Source organism: Acinonyx jubatus, chromosome A2, assembly GCF_027475565.1.
Source record: "Acinonyx jubatus isolate Ajub_Pintada_27869175 chromosome A2, VMU_Ajub_asm_v1.0, whole genome shotgun sequence".
NCBI classification, from domain to species: Eukaryota; Metazoa; Chordata; class Mammalia; order Carnivora; family Felidae; genus Acinonyx; species Acinonyx jubatus.
In genome coordinates this window covers 154541154-154560775 of record NC_069383.1, presented here as the reverse complement: position 1 = coordinate 154560775, position 19622 = coordinate 154541154, and the positions used below count along the sequence as shown (strand labels likewise).

Here is a 19622-nt window from a genome sequence, read left to right as displayed (position 1 = left end):
AAGGGGGAGACACAGAATCTGAAGCAGGATCCAGGCTCTGAGCTGTCAGCACAGGGACTCAGGGCTCGAACTCACGAGCTGTGAGATCGTGACCCGAGCCAAAGTCGGAAGCTTAACCGACTGAGCCACCCAGGTGCCCCAACTCCCCTTCTTCCTGAGCTGATTTCCCTCAACCAGTCTTTATCTCACTGTTCCCAGATCATTCTTCTGTCCCCACTCCTCTGAGTCTCTCCCAGGGCTCCAACACCCTTTTGTCTTTCTTGTCCATGTCTTCAGCCTCTGGCTGTCTCCTGGGGGGCCTCCATGACACCCCCAGACTCCTCAGATTCTGCAAGCCTGAAAGTGACCCCTGTTTATCACCCTGTGTCCTTTTTCTTGACGAGACCCCTCCAGTAACCCCATCAATGCACCCAGGGACTAGCACATCATGTCCCTACTCCAGCCCTACCCGGTCAGAGCCCCTGCCCTCCATCTCTAGAATCCAGCCCTCCTCTGTCAGGGGCCCCATCCCAGCTCAGAGGCCACACCTCCCTTCTGACCGCTCTACCAGGCCACCATCAGGAAAGTTCTCTGATTTCCATTTGTAAAAAACTAAAAGTACGAATGCCCTTAACCACTCTGCTCCCCAAGGACCCTTGCCAGTAGCCGGAGGTGTTCTGGGTTGTCGCATCTTGTGGTGGGAGGGGATGCTACCTGCATGTAGTGGGTGGAGACCAAGCATGCTGCTGCTAAGCATCCTACAGTGCGCCAGACAACCCCCCCACAGCAAAGCGTGACACAGCCCCGGAGCCTGTGGGTGGCTCAGTTGGTTAAGCATCCGACTTCAGCTCAGGTCAAGACCTCAGGGTTCGGGGTTCAAGCCCTGCGTTGGGCTCTGTGCTGACAGCTCAGAGCCTGGAACCTGCTTCAGCTTGCGTCTCCCCCTCTCTCTCTGCCCCTCCCCCATTCGTGCTCTGTCTCTCAAAAATGAATAAACATTAAAAAAAAAAAAAAAAAAAAAAAGGAAGGAAGGACAGAAGGGATGATCCAGCCCCAAATGTCAACAGGCTGAAGTTGAGACGCGCTGGACGCTCTCCCAAGACGACTCTCGAACACGTTAAGGGAAGTGAAACACGCACATTAAGGGAAGTGAAACACACGAGACCTGATCAACACGGCTCCTTCGCCCCTAGGTCTGCACCTGCGGCGGGCTCCCTCAAGCGTGGGAGGCACTCACCCGATCACCTCCGGAGCCAGCTCCCGCCGGTTCCGGGATTCGGCGCCAGGGCCGGGCCGGTGGTACGGGAAGACCATGGCCTGACCGTGTTCGTCCAGGCGGAAGCGCAGCGACGTGCGCAGGATGCCGCTCAGCCGCTGCAGGAAGTCGGCGCTGGAGCGCAGCAGCTCCTCGGGCGGGAGCAGCACGGTGAGCACCAGCACGCCGCGGGCCAGCAGGGCGGGCACCTCGCCCGCGCAGTCCAGCCCGTCCCAGCCGCACTCCTCCGTGTTGCAGCCCTGGTCGCAGCGGCCGTCCGCAAAGTGGTCCGCACAGTACTTCTCGTACACGGGGCTGGGGGAGGGGAGGATGGGGTCAGAGGTCATCCAACCACACACCAGAGGGAGCCCAGACTCCGGACACACGGGGGGGGGGGGGGGGGGGGGTGGTCGAACAGCGAGAGGAGGCCGAGAGAGGGAGAACTAGAATGTATCCGGCACGTGCCAGGCTTTCTGCAAATCCAGCCATTCCTTCACGAACTATTGATAAATAAATATTGACAGAGGCCTGCGGGGTGCTGGATATGGCTGTAGGCACCCAGGATGTGGCTCCGACACAAATCCTTGACCCTGGAGAGCAGGCATTCCAGCGGGCAGAGACAGACATTAAATGAGATGGAAAGAGCAGAAAACAGTCTTCCAACTGTACACGAGTGAAAGCTAAATGTAAAACACACACACACACACACACACACACACACACACACACGGCCCTTTTTGGAACTAAACGCTAAGGAGAAAAATGAAGCGGGGGATGTGTGGGGTGGCCAGGGAGGAGCTCCCTGAGAAGGGGCGACTGGTTGAGCAAAAGCTTCAAGGAGATGAGGGAGGAGTCATGTGGCTTCCTCAAGGAAGAGTATTCCCGGCGGAGAGAACAGCCGGTCAGTGCAAAGACCCTGAGGTAGGACCAAGCCTGGGGTACCTGAGAAATGGCAGAGGCCAGGGTGAGTGAGGAGGGGAGTGGGGGACAATGAGGACAGGGACATAAAAGTGAGAGAAGGGTTCTAGGCAAACAGAGGGACAAAAGAAGTCAAGTTGGGGGCACCTGGGTGGCTCAGCCGGTTAAGGGTCTGACTCTTGATTGCAGCTCAGGTCATGATCCGGTTCCTGAGTTCAACCCCACATCGGGCACTGCACCGACAGTGCAGAGCCTGCTTGCGATTCTCTCTCTCTCTCTCTCTCTCTCTCTCTCTCTCTCTCTCTCTCCCCGCCCCTCCCCCACTCACAAGCACCCTCTCTCTCTCTCTCAAAATAAATAAACTTAAAAAAAAGAGGCAGAGCACAGGGATGGACAGATGGAATGAGACAGAAAGACAGAGTTCATGAATAGACAGAGAGGGGCAGAGGATGGGCTGGGATAGACAGTAGGGGCATGGACAGATGAATGGGCATACAGAGAGGCAAAAATGGTGAGTGGATGGACAGAAGGACAGACAGAAGAGATACAGGGATGAGCGTGGATGGAGAGGCACAGACAGATGAGGCACATAGACTGGCAGAAGAACAGACAGATGGGTGGACAGGTGCGGTCCACGGATGCACCAGAAGAGACGTAGACAGACACTTGGGTGTACGGAGGGATGAAAGCAATTCATGCATGGACAGAACGAAGTCCAAAGATGGACAGCAAGGATGCAGGGAGAGACCGATGGAGTGCAAAGGCAGAAAGAAAGGGCGCACAGACACAGGGATGGACAAACAGGTCATGGCACGTGTGGGCGGAGGGACAGACCACAGTGGCACGTGGCTGGGTAGATGAGATGCACAGACAGACAAACAGCACTCGGCTGGGCAGACAGAATACACCAAGAAACAGAGGGGGCACACGTATGAACGGTCCCTCAGTCTAAACACGGACTGACGGTGGGGAAATGAATGGACAGACAGAGAAGCGGGACCCGTGGATGGGCAGGTGTGGCTCAGGGACAGAGAAGACACGGACTGAGGCGAACGATCGAACGGGTGGCAGACGGGAGGGGCTCACTTGCAGGCGCGCTCCCGGCCGCCCGCGCGGCAGTCGAAGTTGTCATAGAGGCAGGCGGGCGAGCTGCAGGCGGGGTCGCAGCGGCTGTTGTTGAAGAGGCGCCAGCACTGCAGCGCCGCGCACTGCCGCCAGGGGTCGCCCACGCTCAGCGAGCAGTCGCCGCCGTCCCAGCCGCAGCCCGGGCTGTTGCACTCGCGGTCGCAGCGCTTGTCCCCGCTCTTGGCCTCGCAGGCGGCGCTCGGGCACAGCGGCTCCTCGGGGACCTCGGGCGCCGCCGCGGGCACCTCGCAGCGCGGTCCGTCCCAGCCTGGCGCGCACGCGCAGCGGAAGAAAGGTGCGAGGGGCGCGGGGCCGCAGGAGCCGCCGTGGAGGCAGGGGGAGGCCAGGCAGCTGGCGTTGGCGGCCCCCGGCGGCGACCCCCGCGAGCCCCGGCAGGCGGGCCCCGACAGTCCCGGGGGGCAGGCGCAGCGCGGCCCACGGACCGTCTGCTGGCACGGGACGCCCGCCGGGCACTGCAGCTCCCGGCAGGAGCGCGCCACCCGCTCGCAACGCGGGCCCCAGAACGGCTGGGGTAGGAGAAAGGGAGGGGATGGAGGGATTTGGAAGGGTGGAGAAGAGAGAGAGAGGAGGATGGGGGGTCAGGGCTTGAGAAGGTTGAGGCTCCAATCTCCCCAGGTCCCTCCACACCTCTCCCCTCCCCCGCCCATTGGAGGCCCCACCTTGCAGAGATAAGCCCTGCCTTCCCCAGGAGGCCTGGGGCGCCATCCCCCAAAACACGCACACACAGTCTCCAGGTATTTTCAGTATTTCTCAGGAACCCCTTTCCCTTCCACTTCTTCTCCCCTAAAGCCACGTCCTGCAACGTGGCCACGCTCCCACTCCTCTCCCAGGGGCACTGATGGGACCTACCGGAACGCAGCGGCAGGTAAATGTCAGCGCACCCCCAGGTCCTGGGCTGGGACGGCACTGGCCTCCGTGCTGGCATGGCTGGGACTCACAGGGAGACAGGACAGTCTGACAGCGGGGACCTGGACAAGCGGGAGCTGGTGGGTCAGCCACAGTGTGGGAACAGGGGCCGGATCCCAGGGCAGCCACCTCTCCCACGCTTACCTGTGAAGCCCGCACGACAAAGGCAGCGGAAGCCCCCACCTGGGTCCTGCAGACAGTCCCGGGTGTGTGCATCGTGGCAGGCACCCGGGTGACACTCATTGATGTCCGCCTCGCAGCGCAGGCCAGTGTACCCGGGGGGGCAGGTGCAGCGGAAGCCACCCACGAGGTCCACACAGGTACCATTGTGCAGGCACCGGGGGCCCTGGTCCAGGGGTGGGCCTGGGCCACAGTCGTCCTCATTAATCTCACAGAGCACACCTTGGGGGGAGGGAAAGATGAGGGAGCCGTCAGGAAGGGATGTAGAGCCAGCCTCCCATCCTGTCCCCCAACCCCGGCCCCGGCGTACCCAGCGTTCCCGGGGGGCAGGAGCAGAGATAGCGGGCCACGAGGTCAATGCAGAAGCCCCCGTTCTGGCAGGGCTGGGAGGCGCACTCGTCCACATCATCCTCACAGTCGTCCCCAGTGTAGCCAGCTGGACACTGCAGCGATGTGAGACGGGGACCAGCACTGAGCCCGGGGGGACACAGATAATCCCCAGGAAGACACGGAGATGGCAGTGCAAAAGGACATACAGTGTTCAACACACGGAGGCATGTCCGGTGTGCAGAAAACAGAAAACAGGCACACGATACAAGGGAACACATCCAGACACAGAGGACAGCCCCACACGGAGGGCTACAGGCACACCCAATGAGAGGGACACACTCACACAAACGCACAGGACAGACACCCAGGAGAAACACCCACATACACCCAGACACATGGGCCCAGAGACACCAGCACGTGCGTTCACACCCAAAAAGACAGGGCACACAGAGGGATACGGGGCACATCCAGGACACAATCGAAGACAAAGACAGCCCGTGGGCAGAAAGTCCCTCAGATCAACCGAGAAATAGCCCCACGAGATGACACCCAGAGACAGAAAAGCAAAAAGCCAGACCTGCCTAGAGAGAGCCACACCCACACCAGGTCACAGACACACACAAGTGTGTGCAGACACACCCAGCACGACTAGCTCCCCTCTCCTCGACTCTGGGGGCCCCTTACCTCGCACACATAACCCCCCATGTAGCCGCGGCAGGTGCCCCCATGCTGGCAGGGCTGGGCCAAGCAGGGGTCCACCTCCTGCTCACAGTGGCTGCCCGTGCGGCCTTCTGGACACACGCAATAGTGGGAATTGTCCTTGTCCACGCACTGCCCACCAGTCTGACACAGCTCTTCCAGCCGCACCCCTGCACAGAGGAGAGGTGTCAGGCACACGCGTGCCCCTCCCTGCCTGCATCACTCACAGCATCACCAAACACCCCTGCTGGCCTCGGTCCCCGGGGTCTCACACACATTCCATCGTGTCGTCACACATCTGCCCAGACCGCCACCGTCTCAGTCACGGACGCACAAACACACACCCACACCCCAACTGCCCACACCGGCTCAGTCACACACAGCATCTCGGACGTCATCCCAGCTACCTCGTGGTGACAGAGGCGTCTACACCATCCCGGCCCTGGCCAGCTGGCACACAGCCGCGCATCCACAAACGCTCAGCCACACACCCCATGCCGCCCACACGCCCTGTCATACCCCTGTTCGGCTCACATTAGCAAGAAGTATGTGCACGCACACCCTCCCGAGCCCCACACCCCGCCTCTGTGCTCCCCCTCACCGATCTGGGCTGCGGCCTCCCTGCAGGGCACACTCCGGATGTCACAGACGCGGCCGCTCCAACCCGGAGGGCAAAGGCAGTAGAAGGAGGCCCCGCTCCGGGCACAGCGACCCCCATTCTGACAGGGCGCGTGGCTGCACCAGTCTACCAGCGTCTGGAGGGGAAGCTCTCAGAGTCTCAGCCTCTCAGCCACGACCCCCCTGGAAGCCGCAACCCCAGCTTCTCCAGGGTCCCGGCAGACCCCTACCCCAGAACAGCCCCTCCAGATTCCTCCCCCGGGTCCCCGGTGGCCACGCCCACCTGGCACTGAGCGCCAGTGAAGCCCTCCGGACAGGTGCAGCGGAAGCCAGGGTGGGCGGCCGTGCAGACGCCCCCATGCAGGCAGGGCCGAGAGACGCAGGGGTCGGCCTCGTGTTGGCAGTGTGCGCCCGTGTAGCCCGGGCGGCACTGGCAGCTGAACGAGTTCACGCCGTCCACACAGGTCCCGCCGTGGAAGCAGGAGCTGGAGGGGGCGGGAAGCGCAGGCTGGGTCAGGCTCCACCCCCACGCAGGCCCCGCCTTCTCGGCCCCTCCTGGGTCGGGGCACACTCCCTGACCCCCTAGGCCCACCCCCAGCAGAAGCTGCAGCCCCAGCAGAGGTCCCTCCCCGATCCTGTCCCTTAGCCCAACTCACCAAGTCCTTGAGAGCTAAGGTGGGAGACACATGGAGGCCCCGCCCCGCCGTGGCCTGGCCCTGTCGGGGACCAGCGTCCCCTAAGGTGACCTCCAAACAGACGCCCTGACCCTTCCCGAACACTGCTCCATCACGGATCAGAGTTGTGAAGTGGGTGCCAAGCCGAGAACCCCCTTCTTCTTGTCCCCATTCCCTCTCGCGTTGCACACCCCCATCCGATGCCGGTGTCCCTGAGCCCCCAGCAGAGGCCCCACACACCTGGGGCTGCAGTCGGGTAGGTCCTGCTCACAGCGGAAGCCTCCATATCCAGGTGGGCACGTGCAGGTAAAGGAGGCCACGTGGTCGGCGCAGGTGCCCGGGCCACAGGGGCTGCTCAGACACTCATCCACGTCGCGGGCACAGCGGGGACCAGCAAAGCCAGGGAGGCAGGAGCATGAAAAGGAGCCCACGCCATCCTGGCAGGAGCCACCATTCAGGCAGGGGTCTAAGGTCCGAAGGGAGAAGGCCTGGTCATACACCTGACCCCCCCATCAGCCCAAGCTGACCCAGCCATGCCTTTCATAGAGGGGAACCAGGAGGAAACCAGGCTTAACAGGGAGCGGCACATTTGGTCAGAGGGATCAAATTCTGTCCCCTCTGTGGTTTCATCCTCTCCCTCATCTGGAAACCCCACCTATGTGCAAGGAGGAAGGGGATGGGGGAACCAAAAGGTCCCTTTGAGCCGCCAAGCACACGCTGCTAGTTAGGTCTATTTAATTCCTGGGCACAGCACAGAAGGCCTCCTCCAGACCAGGGCTGGCCAGTATAGTGGCCATTGGCCACATGTGGCTATTTAGCCCTTAACATGTACCTAGTCCAAACTGGGATGTGCCATAAAACACACACTGGATTTCTGATTTTGAAGACTTAGTATTAAAAAAAAGGATGAATGTAAACATATCTCAATAATTGTATATTGATTACATGTCGAAATAAGTAACATTTTTATATATTAATTTAATTAAAATATATTATTAAACTGAATTTTTTTGTTGTTGCTTTTTTAATGTGGCTGCTAGAAAAATTCTAAGTATAGATGTGACTTGCACCGTCGGTCTATCAGACAATGCTCCTGGAGGACTTCCTGGGGGCCTATTATGTCCTACTTAACGCATAATGTTAACTTGTTCGCAGCCAGAGGCAGTCTACAGGCTTCAGACAGACCTGTGCTCCAATCCCGGCTCATCCCTCTACTTGCTTCGTGACCTTGGGCAAATCACTTGACCTCTCTGGGGCCTCAGTTTCCATAAAACGGGGAAAGAGTACAGTGAAGAGAAAATGGAAGCACAGGGGCGCCTGGGTGGCTCAGTCAGTTGAGAGTCCGACTTCAGCTCAGGTCACGATCTCACAGTTCGTGGGTTTGAGCCCCGCATCAGGCTCTGCGCTGACCACTTGTTCAGAGCCTGGAGCCTGCTTCTGTGTCTCCTTCTCTCTCTGCCCCTCCCCCGCTCACGCTTTGTCTCACTCTGCTTCTCAAAAATAAATAAATGTAAATTTAAAAAAAATATTTTTTTAATATAAAAAAAGAAAGAAATAAAATGGAAGCACAGTGCTGGGCACACCGTGTGGGCTTAAAGAAGATGTTCTCTAGAGCAGCACCCACCCCGGGAACTCCCCTGAACTCACTGGGGTCACAGTCATCGATGTCCTGATCACAGGAAGGGCCACTATACCCCTCGTGGCAGGTACAGCTGAAACTCCCCGCCAGGTTGGTGCAGGTACCGTGGGAGCCACAGGGTGAGGGGCCAGCACATTCATCCACATCCTGCTGGCATCGTGGGCCTGGTGATGGGGAATAAGGTAGTATCTAGGGTTAGAGGGTACAGGGTGGGGTCTGCGAGTACCTGGCCTTCGGGAGGAACCTGAAGGCTGAGATGGGTGAAGGCAGGAACACGCCATGCTCTCCTTAGCCTTTGTGTGTTTTGTACGTGCTATTCCCAAACTGCCTTCCCCCTTCCCTTTATTTCAGTGGGTAGTGAATGAATGCATTCTGATTGAGGTCAGCCCTTCCAGGGAGCTGCACCCAAACCCTCCACCTGAGTCCTAGCTTCCCCATCCCCAGATCCCTTCCTTTCCTCCAATGGGCTGCAATTGTCTGTGTTCTGCTCGGTCCCTTCCGAGACAGAGTCTTTTCTGTCTTCTGTTTTTTCTGTAAGTTTCCCTCTGGGTCCCCAGCACCACTCAGTATGCAGCAGGGTGCAGAGGAGGTGAAGGAGAGGAGGAGGAGGAGGAGGAGGAGGAGGAGGAAGCAGGTGGTATACCTTGCCAGCCAGGAGGGCAGGAGCAGACAGGCAGCTGGCCAGGGGCAGACTCACAGTGACCCCCATGCTCACAAGGGTTTGGAGTACAGGGCGATGGCAGCTCACACTGACGGCCTGGGGGGGGGGGGGGGGGCAGGCAGAGTGAGAGACTCGTGAGAGATTCCTTGTCCCCATCTCCCCCCAGGGTCCCCACCTTGATACCCACCTCCAAAGGTCCTGGGGATGGGGGGAGAGGAAAAGAAAAAAAAAAAAAGATAAACGTAAAGGAGGGAGAGTGCAGCAGGAAGGACATGAGAAGGAAGAAGGGGGGAGGGAGAGCCTGGGGTGGGAACATGGGGGACACACACCCTGGACACCAGGGGGACAGGTACAGTGGAAGCCGATTCCATCACTGGTGCAGGTGCCACCAGACCGGCAGGGCTGGGATTCACAGGCATCTCGAGCAAGGCTCTGGCTGCATCGGGGGCCACTCCAGCCAGGCTCACACATGCAGCGGAACCTGGAAGGAAAGGCAGTCAGGGAATGCCTGTGGGCAGGGAGGCCCCAGGGGACCAGGGATGGGGAGAGGCCTCACCCTCCGGGCGCATCGTGGCAGACACCGTGACTGCAGGGTTCTTGGGCACAGGGATGGCTCGTGGGAAGGCAGAGCGGGGGCAGGGAGCCAGGTGGGCAGAGGCAGCGGAAGCCATTTTCCCCATCCACACAGGAGCCTCCATCACCGCACGGGCTGGACGCACACTCGTTGATCTCCACGTTGCAAAGGGGCCCTGGAGAGCACGAAGGCAACTTCATCCCAGGACAAGGACGATGGTGCCAACGGGGAAGACAACCTTGCCCCATTTAGCGTGGCCACATCCTTGAGCAAAGACAATCTCATTTTCACAGTGCACGAGCTCTTGTACAAACTAGGGCAGCCACCTCCTCAACCGAGAGCTGCCTTGCCCTAGATCATACTCATCCCCAAACTTAAATGAAGTCACCTTCATTTCCACCAAGGATTACTTTGGCCCCATGAAGAAACACACCCATCCCTGAGTCCGGACACCCTCGTCTAAGTTCCAGGATAACGTTGAGCTGATATGGGGGCAACCTCAGTCCAATGAGAGAGCAAAGCCTCAGGACTAAGTGTGGACAATCTCATTGGACAAGCATATGCAAAGAGAAGGGCAAACTCAGCAAAAAAATAGGGTGATTTCACCTTTGCCCCAAAAAGACCCCCTTTCTGGGTGGCTCAGTCGGTTAAGTGTTCGACTTCAGCTCAGGTCATGATCTCTAGGTTGGTGGGTTCAAGCCCCACATAGGGTTCTGTGCTGACAGCTCAGAGCCTGGAGAGCCTGCTTCGGATTCCGTGTCTCCCTCTCTCTCTGCCCTTCCCTCACTCATGCTCTGCCTCTCTCTCTCTCTCTCTCTCTCAAAAATAAGTAAAACAGTTTTAAAAATCGTATATTAAAAAAAAGACCCCCTTCCCATGGCAGCCACTTGCCCACCTGTGAAGCCAGGCTGGCAGACACAGTCATAGCGGTTGATGCCATCCCGGCAGACTCCAAAGGTGCAGGGGTTGCTGGCACAGTCATCAATGTTCACCTCGCAGTTCACTCCTGGGGAAGGGGAACATGGCAGGGCTGGCCACCACTGAGCCCCACCAGGGGCACCGTTCCCAAACCCTCTGTGCCCCTCCAGATGTATGGTTTCTGCCCCAGCCCCGCCTCCAGCCCCACCTGTGGTGCCAGGAGGGCAGCGGCAGAGATACTTGTCCACCAAGTCTAGACATTTGCCTCCGTGGCGGCAGGGCTGGCTGCGGCACTCGTCCACCTGGCTCTCGCAGCGTGTGCCTGTGTATCCCGGGGCACAGGCGCAGGAGAAGCTGGCGATGCCATCCACACAGCGCCCATGGTGGCACGGGTCCGGGGAACAGTCATCCACGTTGCGCTCACACAGAGTGCCTTCGAAACCTGGGCGGGGGGAACCGGAGGATCAGGCTCCACCCACTTGCCAAGGTCCTGCCCGCAGCCGTGGCTCAGGACCAATCCTGGCCCACCTCTACCTCACGCCCTGCCCAGCTAACCAGCAGGAGGTGGGCTCAATTCAGGCTCCGCCCCTAACTCCCTCCAGCGACAGGCTCCAGGACACGCCCCTGGCCAAGACACTTCCACAGATAAATCCCATCCCTCGATGTACCCTGCCTCCAGTCCTTACACTACCAGCCCTGTTCCGCCTCACTCTCCGCTCTGGACTGGAAATGGGGACACACGGGAAGTGCCTGGGGATAGAGGAGTTTGGGGGCGACACGCCCCCTCTGCCTTTTACCACAAAGTATCTGCCAGACCCATTGGCCCCAACCCTAGCCTTACCGCTGCTAAGGTCCATCATTGGCTCCACTCCCTGGCTCTGTCATTGGCTCTACTGAGGTCCTGCCTTGCTGCAGCCCCGCCCCCAAATTTTCCCCAAGGCTGTTATTTGCTTTCTCTCTCCTTTGCCCCGCCCCCAGACTCTTGCTGACCTATCAATGGCCCTCTCTCACCCTCTGCGCAGCGACATTCGTAGCCATCGGGCTGGTCCACACATTTGGCTCCATTCCGGCAAGGTGTGCTGGCGCACTCATCCACGTCCAGCTGACACATGGCCCCGCTGAAGCCTTAGGGTAGGGAATGGGACGGGCAGAGGCCCAGACCGGGTCAGAGAAGTCACCCGTTGCCAACCCTGCCTTGTTTGGGTAGGATGACTGCTCACTTAGTTTTAAATTAATTTCAGGGGCGCCTGGCTGACTCAGTCGGTTAAGCGTTGAACTTCAGCTCACGTCCTGATCTCGTGGTTCGTGAGTTCCAGCCCCCGCGCTGGGCTCTGCGCTGACAGCTCGGAGCCTGGAGCCTGCTTTGGATTCTGTACCTCCCTCTCTCTCTCTCTCTCTCTCTCTCTCTCTCTCTCTCTCTCTGACCCTCCCCTACTCACACTCTCTCTCTTTCAAAAATATTTTCTAAAAAGTATAAAACTTTTGTAAAAATAAAACAATAAATTAACTTCAATGGTGTTCATAGCATGTGGTTTCTGTTATGATAGCTGCCCACTAACATGGTCTTACAGGCTCCCATCCTACAGCCTTTGCCTCTGCAGGGACCTGTCTTTTTCAGGCTCCCTGGCCAGGGTCCTCACCCGAGGGGCAGGTGCAGCTGAAGCCGTTGACTCTGTCCTTGCAGACCCCGCCATTAACACACGGGCTGCTCTGACACTCATCCACATCCACCTCACAATAGGTGCCTGTAAAGCCTAGGGAGTGAAGGAGGGGGATTAGGGCGGTGGGGGTTAGCCTCTGGCCTAAAGGGAGAGCAAGTGGGAAGGTATTTCCTCTCCCACTCTATACAGTTCCCCTGAGCCTTGCTTGGCCTTGACCCCCAGCCCAACCCTAGATTCAGCTTTTGGCCTTATGGTGGACCCTCACCCAGCTGAGGCTCCAACCGATCCAAGGATGATGAGACCCCACATGGGCCTTGCCTTCAGACCGCCCTCTTCCCTTTGCAATCCTTAGACTATGCGGGGTCCTCAGCCACCAGCCCAGGACCCACCACAGCCTTGGGCCCGGCCTCAATCCCACCCAGACTGTCTGCAGGCTCCACCTGGGCCCACACCATCCCCTGGTCCCGCCCTCATTTCATCCCCACCCTCCAGTGGATCCTATGGCACAGACTCCACTCCCAGCCCATCTGAGGTTCTAAGGACTCCATGTGACCACACCCCTAGCCTTGCACAAAGATTCTGCTCTGGCCCAGCCTCCACCTCCTTCCAGGCTTCAGTCTCTCAGGGTCCCATTGCAGACCCAGTGTCACTATGTGTGGGGGCAGTGCTCCTTGCTGTCTGCAGGCTTCCCTCGCTCACCCCCAGCCTCAGGCTCCGCCCCCACCACACCCCCCACGCACCTGCCATGCAGATGCAGGTGAACTGGCCTATGCGGTCGAGGCACGTGGCCTGGTTGCGGCAGGGCCCCGATAGGCACTCGTTGACGTCGGTCTCGCAGCGCGGGCCTGTGTACCCACGGCCACACTGGCACAGGAATGAGCCCTGTGTGTTCACACACCGGCCCAGGTGCTCACACGGGTTGGCGCCTGCAAGAGCAGGCACCGCCAGTGTGAGTGGGGGTGGCTAAGGACCTGCCTCTCCCCTCCCTCCCAACTCTCAGACTGCGCCCCCCTCACCAATGGAGCACTCATCCACATCCTGGTCACATGCCCCGCCGGTGAAGCCTGGTGGACAGGTGCAGATGGCCCGTCCGTTCACCGGGTTCGTGTCACAGATAGCATCCTCGTGACAGGGGTTGCTGACACAGGCGTCATCCAGATGACAGAGAAGCCCTGGAAAGGAACAGGCAGAGTTCAAGGGCAGACCCTCAGCTCTGCCCAAAGGTCCCACATCCCCCACATATTGGTTTGTGCTTTGTTTCTATTCACCTGCAGGGTATTCAGTAGGCTATTTTTCCCAGTCATTTATAACTAAAACTTCCAAATGTACTGAAGAGCTAATTCATACACCCACCACCTAGCTTCAACTACCGTAAGCTCTATGTATCTTTTTCCTGAACCGTTTGCAAATGAGTTGGAAACACCCACATATTGTTTTAAAATTTGTTGACTCCTTTTCTGATTCTATACCCTCAAGCCTTGGCTTCTGCAGTAGCCTCTCCCTGACATGCCCTGCCCTCCACACCCAAGTCCCCCTCCCAAACACCTTCCCTGACCCTTTGCCACTTGCAAAGGTCCCCTCTCCTCGGTCACGGGATAGCTCTCCATTCCCATGGCTACTGCCCCGGACTGTGGGCCAGCCTCTTCCAGGCTCACCCTGCACCCCATAGCTGGCCTCCAACCTAATCATCCTAACGCTCAAGTCAGACTCCATCCTTTCCCCCACCGTGGAACCATCATTGGCCCCCTGCTGCCTGCAAGGCAAACAGCCACTCACCAGTCTTGCCCATGGGGCAGGCACAGTAGAACGAGGCCACGCGGTCATGGCACGTGGCCCCATGGAAGCACACGGCCGTGGCACAGTCATCGATATTCTGACTGCAGCTCTCGCCTGTCCAGCCGTTGACACACACACAGCTGTGGCCACCCAGTGTGTTGAAACAGGTGCCCCCGTTGTGGCAAGCATTGGGCTGCAGCTGGCATTCATCCACGTCCTCCGTGCAGAATTGGCCTGTGGCACACAGATACACCAGTCCAGCCACCGGGCTGCAGGCACACCCAAGGTCTGCCACCTGGCTATTCTCGGCCCTGGGGCTCACCTGTCCACTCAGGAGGGCACTGGCAGTTGTAGGTGTTGACGCCATCCACACACGTGCCCCCATTTAGACAGCGGTGCCCTGGACAGTCATCCACATTCACTTCACAGTTCTGGCCCTCGAACCCTAGCAGAGGAAGAGAAGGCAGAGATGGTCAGTGCCAGGCTGGCCTGCTGTCTGTCCACTCCTGCTGCCCTCCCCAGGGAGCAGCTCCCTCACCGGGAAGGCAGGCACAGTCGTAGGTGAGGTCGCCACTCTGTCTACACGTGCCCCCGTTTCGGCACGGCGAGGGGGCGCAGGGCACTGCAGCGTTCTCACACAGTGGCCCCATGTAGCCAGCTGGGCACTGGCAGCGGAAGGAACCAGGCGTGTTGAGGCAGGTGCCACCGTGGCGGCATGGCCCTCCTACCCGGCACTCATCCACATCGCTTCGGCAGCTGCGGCCCTGGTAGCCAGGCGGGCAGGAGCAGAGGTAGCGGCCATCGGGCCCCACGGAGCAGCGGGCACCATGGGCACAGGGGCTGCTGAGGCAGGGGTCCGGCAGGGAGCAGTCAGGACCTAGAGGGACCAGGAGAAGGTGAGCTTGGGCCACGCACATCCTCGCCTGTCTGGGGCTCCCCTCCCCCAGACCGTCCCTTACCCCGGAAGCCACGGGGGCAGCGGCAGGAGAACCGGGCAGCACCTGCCACCACCGAGCTCTGGCAGACACCACGGCCAGCACAGGGGCCCGAATGGCAGGGGTCCTCCAGCTGGCACCGCTCGCCCACCCATCCTGGAGGGCACCTGTGGGCAGAGACAGCTTAGTACTGGGCAGTACTAGGGTGGTATGGGGCAGGAGAAGCCCAGACACAGATACACACAGGACCGGCAGAAACACCAAGCAGGGGCGCCTGGGCCGCTCAGCCGGTTAAGCATCGACTGTGGATTTCGGCTCAGGTCGTGATCTCACGCTTAGTCAGATAGAGCCCTGCATCCGGCTGTGCTGACCGCAGAGCCTACTTGGGATTCTCTCTCTTCCCCTCTCTGCCCCTCCCCTGCTCGTGCGCTCACGTGAGCGCGCACACGCTCTCTCTCCCTCTCAAAAATAAATAAACGTTAAAAAAAACACACACACGCAAGCACACAGCCCAACGAACAGGCACCCTCATCCATCCATGCAACAAATATTCACTGAGTACCTACTATGTTCTTAGCAAAAGGAATGCGGTCGCGAACACAAGAAAAGTCGCCCCCCCCCCCACCCCTTATCCTCACAGCCAAGTTGAGCAAAGAGAAGACACACAAATAATGAATTATATAACATGCCGGCATGGGGTGGGGAGGGCCACCAAGAGTTTAGTGGGCTTTGAGCGACGGCCCCAGAAAAGAAATGCCCATGTCCCACAGCATGTGACTCTGACCTTATTTGGAAAAAAGAGTCTTTGCGGATGTAACTAAGTGACAGACATCAAGATGAGATCATCCCGGATTTTCTAAATGGGCCTTAAATCCATTGGCAGAGGGAGATTGGGGAGGAAGCGTTAAAGGCCATTTGAAGACAGAAGCAGATATGAGTGTTGCACCCACTAGCCAAGGAGCACCTGAAACCACTAGAAGGTGGAGGAGGCCAGCAAGGACTCTCCTGCAAAGCCACTGGGGACACACTGGCTGCCGACACCTCGATTTCAGACTTCTGGCCTCCAAACTGTGAGAATAAATTCCTGTTGTTTCAAACCACCCAGCTTTTTGGTGGTTTGTTATGGCAGCCAGGAAACTAAGACACAGGATAAGGGAGATGAGTGAAGAGGGAAGGCAAGAAGGATATTTTCAGACTGCAGAAGGTACTGTGTGAGGAAGAGCCTTCCAGGCGGAGAGAAACACAAGGTCTCAGACTCCAGAAGACAACCTCTCAGGCACACACACACACACACACACACACACACACGCAGAAACATACACAGTTGGACATACTGGCCTAGCGAACATTCAGACCCTAAACCACAACGCAGCTCACAGCCACAGCTCTGTGTGGACAGACCGTAACTCTCCCACATCCTCCTGGCCTTTCCCGGAGGCACATTCGACCCTTCCTGCCATTGGGAGGGGGAGGTAGACACCAGTTCTGGCGCCCTCTTACTGGGATAGAGTCCTTCAGCCTGCAGCCCCTTCCCCAAACCGACCAAGGCAACCTTGAGTAGGAGGGAAATAAGGCGGTTGGTCTTGAGACCGGAAACCTCCAGAGAGACGCCGGCGGGGGAGCGGGGAGGGGAGAAGAGGGGATAGGAGGGGCAGGGGAACGGGATGGGGGGGTGGGGGGAGTGGGGAGGGGAAGGTTGGAATGGTGAGAAGGCCCAGACCCCGCCCCCGACGCTGCCCACCCCTCGCGCAGTCCCTCCCTCTGGCTTGTCCCAGTCGCTTGGGGCTAGCCTCAGGCAGCTGACTCAGTCCCTAGCGTCACCCGCAAGATTCCCCCCACCCTGGCCCCCAGTGAAACAGGCCAGGGCAGGGCAGGGGTGCCGATGGTGTCAAGACGGAGGGCCCGGCTCCCAGACCCCTCCCCAAAGACCCTCAGGGCAAGGACGTCGGTCACGACTGCACGCCGAGAGGGGGCGCGCCGCGCCGGGCTCCCGGGATTGCGGGTCCCACCGCCAAGCAGGGCGCGGCCGCGCGGGCCCCCTCCCGACGCCCCGGGCGGGTTCCCACGCTCTGCGCCCCGCTCCCCTGCCGACCGGTCGGGCCGGTTCCAGCCTCCGCCCGCGCCCCGCCCCACTGACTGGGCTGTGGGGGAAACCAAGGCGGGGGGGTGGGGGGGAGAGGAGACTTGGTTGGGGGTCGGCGGGAGGGGAAGGGAAGGGGGTGCGGCGAAGGCTAGGAAACAGACACCAGGGCTTGAGAGGCTACTTCGAGGAAGAGGTTTGGGGGATCCGTGGAGGGGTGACAGATGGGGGCGTCCCTGAAAAGATACGAGTATTTAGAATCTTGAAAGAGACTGGGGGGCCGTGGGGAGTGGTTCCCACGGTCCACCTCCGGGGAGAGCCCGCTCCATGCCGGGTAGTCCGGGCTCCGGGCGGCCGCGCGAGCCGGTGATTCACCTGTTGAGGGGCAGGGCAGCCGCGGCAGCATTCACCTGTCGGCAGTATTCCAGGTGCGGAGCTCCACTGCGCAGGCGCTCAGCTCCGCGGCTCCGCCTCCCAGGTGTGTGGCTCCAGATAAGGTCACTTTTTCCCTCACCTCCCACCATGGCAGACTCCCAACCCGAGGAACCCGCTCAGCCACGCTGAGCCCCCACCTGGGTGAGCCCAAGTGGGGCTCCAGTCAAAGTACGTGTGTAACTTCAAAAGGGCTCTCCTGGATCTAAAGTCACCCCAGAACCACCCAGCTTGGGCCTGGCAACACATGTTCTTGAATAAATGAATCCGTTAATGAATCAATAATGGCTACTAGGTGACGGGCTATTACTAATGATGATATTAGAAAAGGAATCAAGCATTTCCCCCATAACCTTGAGACGTTGCCCTCTATGGCACCTATTTCCTGAGCCCCTACCATCATCATTATTATTTACGGAGCATTTACTGTAGGCTGAACACTATGCTGAGTTCATCACATCAAAATCAACCTCATAAAGAAGGAAGTACTGCCCCATTTTCCAATGCAAAAGCTGAGGTTCAGGGAGCTCAAAGCACCTGCTCAGGGTATCCCCGGGTCCATAATTCAATTTTTTGATGTTTATTTATTTTCGAGAGAGAACAAAAGAGAGAAAACGAGTGGGGGAGGAGCAGAGAGAGAGAGAGAGAGAGAGAGAGAGAGAGAGGCGGGGAGACACAGAATGCCAAGCAGGCAGGCTCCAGACTCTGAGCTGTCAGCACCAAGCCCGGTGAGGGCTTGAACTCATGAACCTGGAGGTCCTGACCTAAGCCAAAGTCAGAGGCTTAACAGACTGAGCCACCCAGGTGCCCCTCCCGGAGCCCAGAATTCAAACTGAGCTCTGTCTCCCTCTGCTCAGTTCTTTCCCAGCCCCTGCTCTGCTCCTCCCAGCCCTCTGCCTTGCCTTGTATGATCCAACAACCGAATTCTTGAAATCCTTCATGGTCACAATCCACGAGGAAGCACCCCTATTTCACAGATGCAGTGAGATTCAGAGAGAAGTGACGAACCCAAGGTCATGGCACCCCCATGACCCCCACCACTGTGCCCCCACCACTAAATGTTGATATATGGGAGGATCCAGTTGGGGTACCCTGTACTGCCAAGCCACTGTGATTGGTCCCTGAAGATCTGTTAATTGAATAATAACTACCTCCATCAGAGGCTTTACGTGTGAACTCAGGCGGCCAACAACTCTGTGAAGCAGGTGTTAGTGTGCCTGTTTTCCAGACAAGGACACTGAAGCTTAAAGGGTTTGAGTCCCAGGCAGTGGGCAACACGATGTGGGATTTGAACCCAGGCCAGGCGGCCTGCAGAGCCCTTGCTCTTAACCTTACTCAGTTCTTAACCCTGCTCGATTCCAGTGGGGAAACAAGAGGTTACCCAAGCCATACACAAGTAGGAAATGGTAGAGACACCCATGGTGGACACAGAGGCCAGAGGAGAAGACAGACTACCTCCCCACACAGGACCCACTGATGGCTCGGAGCCAGGCACTCACAGGCAGGCAGCCTCCCGGGAGGGCAGCTGGGTGCAGCGACCTCCATTCATACACGGGCTTCCGTCCAGGCAAGGGGGGGCTGTGGTGGGGGGAGGGAGGCGAAGGAAAGTGGGGGGTCAGCCAGGCACCCAAGAAACCCCAGCTCAGAGTGACACAGCCCATCTTTCCCTCCCCCAGGCAACAGCTGCCACGGGCTGGGGGTGTCTCTGTGGGGCACGGAGCCCCCCCATCCACAGTTCCCACGGCCCCCCGCCCCAACCCCAGCTGTTGGGGCTGCAGCTGTCCCTGCCCGCTCAAGCCCTGGGAACCACAAGGCAGGGGCGGGCAGGAGGAGGTGCTGACTCGTGCCAGATGTGGGGACTCAGGAAGCTGCCAGAATGGGGGGTGCAAAGGCAGGAAGTGAGGGTGCTGAGTGTTAAAGGGAGGTCTGGGGCTGTGTGCCCAGATCCCAGGGTAATGGAGAGGGCGGGGTAAGGAGACCTGGGGCCATGGTTCTTACTTTCCCCGGTGTCGGACATCTACTCCAGCTGGGCAGACCTGAACAGGGCTCTGGTGAGAGGAGCCAAGGCAGGTACCCCTTGCACAGCCGACACTGGGTGTTGCAGGGACAGGGTGTGGTTTGAAGGGAGGGGCAGCTGGCACTAGACATGTGCTGCCCTGTCCAGCGTCCCCATCCCTGAGGGCTATGTCCCTCTGAGGTGTGGCAGTCTAACTGTCCCGCCAGACTGGTCTGGGGTGGGGC

At 59.0% G+C, this 19622-nt stretch overlaps 1 protein-coding gene across 1 annotated transcript in view; it reads right to left on the bottom strand.

Annotated features, from left to right (window-relative positions):
• Positions 1–19622, bottom strand: part of NOTCH3 (notch receptor 3) — a 35737-nt gene that overhangs the window by 14009 nt on the left and 2106 nt on the right. The window contains exons 2-25 of the mRNA XM_027050411.2: positions 18881–18959; positions 14894–15036; positions 14473–14811; positions 14257–14379; positions 13935–14168; positions 13175–13330; positions 12899–13084; positions 12138–12251; positions 11509–11622; positions 10706–10939; positions 10475–10585; positions 9562–9754; positions 9335–9486; positions 8988–9101; positions 8353–8508; positions 6946–7171; positions 6315–6516; positions 6015–6168; positions 5399–5583; positions 4695–4827; positions 4349–4606; positions 4148–4266; positions 3239–3804; positions 1217–1549 (exon numbers count right to left, since the gene is read on the bottom strand). Of these exons, the coding sequence (XP_026906212.1) occupies positions 1217–1549; positions 3239–3804; positions 4148–4266; positions 4349–4606; positions 4695–4827; positions 5399–5583; positions 6015–6168; positions 6315–6516; positions 6946–7171; positions 8353–8508; positions 8988–9101; positions 9335–9486; positions 9562–9754; positions 10475–10585; positions 10706–10939; positions 11509–11622; positions 12138–12251; positions 12899–13084; positions 13175–13330; positions 13935–14168; positions 14257–14379; positions 14473–14811; positions 14894–15036; positions 18881–18959 (4624 nt within the window). The remainder of the gene's footprint in view (positions 1–1216; positions 1550–3238; positions 3805–4147; positions 4267–4348; positions 4607–4694; positions 4828–5398; positions 5584–6014; positions 6169–6314; positions 6517–6945; positions 7172–8352; positions 8509–8987; positions 9102–9334; positions 9487–9561; positions 9755–10474; positions 10586–10705; positions 10940–11508; positions 11623–12137; positions 12252–12898; positions 13085–13174; positions 13331–13934; positions 14169–14256; positions 14380–14472; positions 14812–14893; positions 15037–18880; positions 18960–19622) is intronic.